Source organism: Anarrhichthys ocellatus, unplaced genomic scaffold (genome assembly GCF_004355925.1).
Source record: "Anarrhichthys ocellatus isolate YVR2014 unplaced genomic scaffold, GSC_Weel_1.0 scaffold63, whole genome shotgun sequence".
NCBI lineage: Eukaryota > Metazoa > Chordata > Actinopteri > Perciformes > Anarhichadidae > Anarrhichthys > Anarrhichthys ocellatus.
Genome location: NW_022280093.1, coordinates 1,065,714 through 1,071,713, shown reverse-complemented (window position 1 = coordinate 1,071,713; position 6,000 = coordinate 1,065,714). Strand labels below are relative to the sequence as shown.

Sequence of the window (6,000 nt, the reverse complement as noted above, 5' to 3'; positions counted from 1 at the left end):
CTTGCGAAACAAGGCGGCCCGGAACCCCCCCTTCCTCCCCCACGCAAATGTTCCCACCTGCCCCTACACACTCTCATCACTTCCCCCACAACCCGACCTTGATTGTGCGCCGCACAGAGCAACAATTTAAAGCGATAGTCTAATCTCCTTGGATTGTTTTGCATGGGTAAATATTTTGAGGCGCTTAATCTAACTGAATGTAATGATGCATTGATGGGGTAATTTATTATTTAATCAGGCTCGCGTGGAGGCTGATTACTGGAGTGATGTCACTGTATATGTGCAGGTGGGAACATTTGCGTGCAAACACACACATACATGCACTCTTTGCTCACTCAGTCATCATTCCTGAGTGTGCGCCTGTGAGTGATTTTTGGTGAATTACCATAAGAATAAAAGATGGGAGAGACCAAATCCTGCATGAGTGGCTTGGCGCGGCGTGCGCGCTTCGCCTCCGTGACGCTGCTCGCATGAAGTGCATGAAGTTGGTGGCAGAAGCGGCTTAGCGGCTGTCATTTGGATAGAATCAGCATGGTATCACTGGCGTGGTAATGGGAGTCTGGAAACAGGAGGTGGGATTGTTGGAATCCAGAATCCCAACGTGTCTCTGGCCCCCTTATGCTGCTGCATGGCTCGCCCCTGGCCCAGCCTATCTATATGCTAAGTGCCACCGGCAAACCAGACTAAACAATTATTGCGTCTGGGAATCATGTTGAGCCTCTTGTTGGCTTGGCTTATTTGCCCCCCCCCCAAAAGAAGATGCATGAGACTGAGTGTGTGTTTTGGCTATTTTCTTCTTATTTTGTGCGTAAAGAGTAGAGTGTGTGTCCGCTTACATTGGAACCTCATTGTCTGGAAAGCTTCCTCGATGCATGATTCATCATCTCTGCTGTGATTGTTGAGTCCACTCATGTCCACACACACACACACACACACACACACACACACACACACACACACACAGACTGCTATAACTGTAGAGCTCCCCCTTTAGATTATCTTTCTCTGGCATAACAGAAAATAAACAGTTTCATCACTGACTCACCATTCTTATCTCATTCCTGTCTTGATGCTGGTAATTATAGATAATGTAATTTCTATCATCCGCTGCTCTGTGGTGAGTAGCCCTGCGATTAGCCATGCCAACCTCAACTCTCCCTATCGCCTCTCATAATATAGCACCGCATAGCCTTCATTATCCTTCGATATCCGTCAGGCTATGATAGTGTAATTGTACTTGTATCTCTTATCATGTTAAAGCTGCTTCATTTTTTTTTTTTTTTTTTTTCCTGCATCACCTCCAGAGCCCAGAGCATTTTCAAGCAGGCGATGCGTGGCCCGTACATCCTCTTCCATGTGGTCCCCGCAGCCATGAAGAGGCACTACGAGCTGCTGATGGCCCAGACCGAGCTCAGCCCGCCCCAGCCCAACAGAGTCCGCTTCAGCCAAGTCTCCCTGCAGTCGGGGGATCGGTCCAGCCTGGTGGGGGGGCTGCCGCCCAGATCTGGACCACAACCAGGCCTCAACCACAAGTAGGTTTAAGAGTTGCTGTGTGTATTCCTATCCAGCACGGTGTTCATGTTAAGACAACTTACACAGAGTTAGAAAGCTAGACACACACACACATTACCATGAAGCATGATAAGGCTAAGGAATCTCAAGCTCCCGGTAAATGCAATTCTGTTTTAATTACACCAGTCAATGACTTTTCATTCATAGGTTCACTGCGGATCCATCAATGTTTAAAAGCTACACTATGAAACGCAGGAGGACAGTTTAATAATCATTTCTACCTGAGGACTCAAAGTCCACGTCGCTGATCACCTTGTTAAAAGACCATTTTATCTGCCTGTGGTTACTATTCATTTCTGTAACGTCTTCGGCCTAATTCCAGAAAGCTAAACATGTGGGTGTTTATCAAGTAGGTCCTTGTCTACAGGTTTATAGTCCTAATCTCAATCATATAAATTCATGAATCCTCTATACATTCTGTTTGTTACATTGAGTCAATGTGTAAATATCCCCCTCTATACAGAGATAATCATGTTGAGACATAATTTTACTGCATCATACTTAACAATATAGTAGCTTGACAGATAATATGTATATGCAGGAGCACCAAGGTTTGCACACTGTTGGCCTCCAAATAAATAGCTACTTTCTCTTTTTCTCTTTTCAAGGCAACGGTTCTCTTTCACACTTGCCCGAGGAAGATCTTGTTGAAATTACCTAAGAAAAGTGCCCTGTGCAGCTAAACTGCAGTTCACTGTGCAACGCTTCATGTCTGTTTAACACTTCCTCTGAACAGAAACTGTCAGTCCTGCTGTGACTCTGCTGCCCATGTACTCAGCGCTCGGTTCAGTTTGCCATTTCCTTAACGATAGTTACACGTATATACATACTGTACAAAACATGCAATTGTCTTATCTAGGCGTGCAAATCAAGAGAGGAACTATTTGTAATCTGTATAGGAAACAAGAGGAGTAGTGAGGAGTCATCCACCACGACGGCATAAAATAGGCAATACAATATTTTCTAAAATTGTAAATCACTGCAAATCATGAGAGGTCCTTGAGCATACAGTCATAATTGAGCACAAGTATTACGCTGATGGATCCTGCAATATGCAAGATTAGCTTTGGATAAACAGACAGACACAGAGATGCACACGCACGCATGCTCACACACACACGCACAAAAACGACGAATACATAATCTCCTGGTGGAGATCAAACATGTTTTGCTATAATATCGTGATGGAAAGTTTTTTTGTTAGTTTCGGTTGTTGAACTACTGTTGAACTACTTGTAAAAAAAAATACAGAAAATATGGAATATATCAAAAGAGTATGCTGGAAATAAACTTCTGCTTTACTTTCCAGCACATTATGTTATACGTGTTCCATTTCTGTTGGTAAAACACAAATCAAACCTAGAACTTTGTCTTGCTCTTTAGCCACCCGGGACCCGTGGCAGGAAGCACCCCCGAGCCGAGCCGACGGTACGTCACCTTACCCCACACCGTGGTCGCCAGGACCTCTTCAGCCACCTCGCCCTCCCTGCAGCGCAGGATAAGCACCAACCTGTCCACCAGCTCCTACTTAAAGAACAAAGGCCGCAAATTCAACATCCAGCTGAAGAAAGGTAAGAACCAGCAGACACATGAATGCATGGTTGGAAAAGTGAAAATCCTTCTCTGCATTTTCATGACAATAATACTTTGAAAGTTTTTACACAACACAGACTGGTCCGTTGTGATTCTGCGTTCTGCCCGTTCATACAAGAAACATTAGACTACTGGAGTTTGTTGTAATCCTGTGCGTCCATCTTTACTCCTGAAATGCGCTACAAGGCTAACGCTACTGTTCTGCACCATCTAGACAACAACGTGTTCCTGGAGGAGCCAATTTGTTGAGCTGGTGACGTCATGCGTCACTGTGATTGACACAGCTGTTTCATAGCGATGAGACCAGTGATGTGGCTGAGAATATATTTATTTATTTATTATTATTATTTATTTATTATTCCTTTCCCTTAGAATAGGGCCCAGAGGGACTGACAGTGGTTTGACTTTGTTTGCAATCAGTCAATCAGTCACTTCATTGACAAGTTACATCCGATCTCTCATCAGAGAGTTGTAGAAGCGCTCAGTGTAACAGATAATATTACAGCATAAAAGTGGGCAGGCTCTATTTTGCAGGCTTCTCTGATTCTCTACAAGCCAGATCAAGCAGCATTCTGCATTTAATTGCACTTCAAGTTTAATTTAATGTCACCGTACAACACAGGGTCGGACTACAGAATGCTGCTGTAATTCCTTTAAAAACAACAACTATTTTTAATGGTGATGTGGAGGATGAGGTGGAGGAGTCTCACTGCCTGAGGAAAGAAAGTATCGACACAAAGATACAGTTTTACTATTTTGATCATTAAGTAGCTGATGTGACAACCATGAAGTAGTTCATCTTTCGAGGGGAGACCAGATGCAAAACACAGATCAACCACTTCTTTAAAAAACAGGGTTTGTGGTTTGATGCACTCAGGCTACATCACCATGGTCTCGCGGTTTACACATTAAGATTCAGCAATCAGCCCGCTTCCAGCTGAGGTTGGTTTGTTTGTGGACTTGGACAGGCCTTTGATCCTGGAACAGTTGTATGTCTTCGCCAACCATTGTGGTGGGTTCACTGCCAGACTTCATCTCCTTTTCATCACTTCTCTCTTGTAATATGACTTGACGAGCAGTTGGTTGTAAAATGAACCAGCGCTGAGGGGACACGCCTACTCTTTGTCTCTCTCTCTCTCTCTCTCTTTGCTCCTCTTTTTTTCTGTCGGAGGCAGCAGATGTTAAGTCGAAAGCTGGCACCGAAGACCTTAGCGGCGAGCTTCAGGGAATAATGCAGCAAGTGAGGGCAGCAGCGCAAACTAAATGCAACGCGCTCGGGGGAAATGCAGTCACAGGCTGCTCTAATATGTTTGGTGAAGGTTCCCGATCGCTGTCAGCAGAGCTTCAGAGGTTTTATACAACGTGGGGCTGCAGTGCAAGTTATATATATATTTTTTGTTTAAAATGCGATGAAGTTCTTCTCGGGTTTATTTCTGCACACACACACACACAAGTCTCTCAATTTTGTGAAACCAAGCTGGGGCCATGTTGGTGGCGCTCCAGCAGCTCCAGAGACTGATGCCAGTAGTTTAGTTTATTTTCACTAGCCACTCCATGGTCCAATTCAACACCAGTCATAACTCTCAAAAGTATGCTCTTGCCCAAGTGACAGAAATGGTTTCTGAGATTATTGCTCATGATTTAAATGGGGCTTAACAGAATGGATGTGCCTCGCTTGTAAACTGCAAGCCATTCGTGAACTACAAATGGAGATGTATTATTGTCCAAGCGCTGTTGAATTGGAAATCCAACTGAGCACTTAAAATCCGACGGAGTCGAGGGAAGTGTGACCCCTGGAATCCATTTTGACAGTTCCGTTTGATTACCATCGGACTTCATCACTACTAATGTACTTTTCGAAAGGCTTCAGCAGTTTTGTTGTTGACTCGTTGTAATTTTTGCGATTGGGCCTAAGTGGGCCTGAGTTCCGAGTGGCAGGAGCAGATCTTGCTTGGCAAATTAACAAGAGTGCCCTAATCAAATACTGCAGCCCGAAAAGGACATACGCACCCCATTAAGTCATTCTAATGTGCCTCGGCCTCTCCTCATGTTTGCTGTTTAATTGGCTTATTGGAGCCAGGATTCCAACTAATCCAGAAAGGATACAATTACTTTTATCCTGGCGTCCTATTACCCAAAATAAAGACGTCAGTGGTTAATTACTGCAGGCCTATTAGAGATGCGTTCTCCCAATTGCCTGATTGGAGGCCGTTAATGACGGCATCTGACAATGGGCAGGAGTTTTGGTTCCGCTCATTAGGCTGTGTGAACCAGATGAGGGGAAAGGCACTGGCATGGGAGGGAGGGAGGGGGCGGGGTCACAGTGGAAAGGGGAAGAAAGACGGTGATGTAGAGGATTTGAAAGGGGCGCCATAATGTGCAGTTTATCCGGATCTGAATCCGTCATGCTGGTCATGGAGTGGTGACCAACACAGCTTTGGTTAGAAGTCTGTGAAGTCACACGGACACCTTTTTGGTTCGAAATAAAAAACGGTATTCTATAAAGTTTAATTCCTGAGTAGGAAACTGATCGCCGTGGCGGAGATGTGACCTTGCACTAAAAGTTTTTGGCTTTCATGAAGACAAACTCTGCAGATTTAACATTCAACATAAACGACGGCAGCCGTTTCTGTCTGCTTTGGAGGGATCACAGCGTCGGTATCCTCAACAGCGAAACTTTTTCCTCTTCACAAGCAACCTCTTCATCACCTCTCCTCCAAGTTTGCTTGCATGCAGAAGAGAAAGTTGCCATCCGCGCTTCTCCCTCTTTTGTGTTTCTTGTTCATCAACGCCATCACTTGTCAGCGAGACGACAGACTGCTAGAGAGACACGGC

At 44.7% G+C, this 6,000-nt stretch overlaps 1 protein-coding gene across 3 annotated transcripts in view; it reads left to right on the top strand.

Moving 5' to 3' along the window:
* LOC116397197 (partitioning defective 3 homolog) overlaps nucleotides 1–6,000 on the top strand; it is a 314,996-nt gene that overhangs the window by 137,467 nt on the left and 171,529 nt on the right. For all 3 annotated transcript variants that reach the window (XR_004213660.1, XM_031872427.1, XM_031872426.1), the window contains exons 9-10: nucleotides 1,305–1,532; nucleotides 2,956–3,143. Coding sequence is in view for 2 of the 3 variants with exons in the window: in XM_031872427.1 (XP_031728287.1) it covers nucleotides 1,305–1,532; nucleotides 2,956–3,143 (416 nt within the window). In the remaining variant the exon portion in view is untranslated. The remainder of the gene's footprint in view (nucleotides 1–1,304; nucleotides 1,533–2,955; nucleotides 3,144–6,000) is intronic.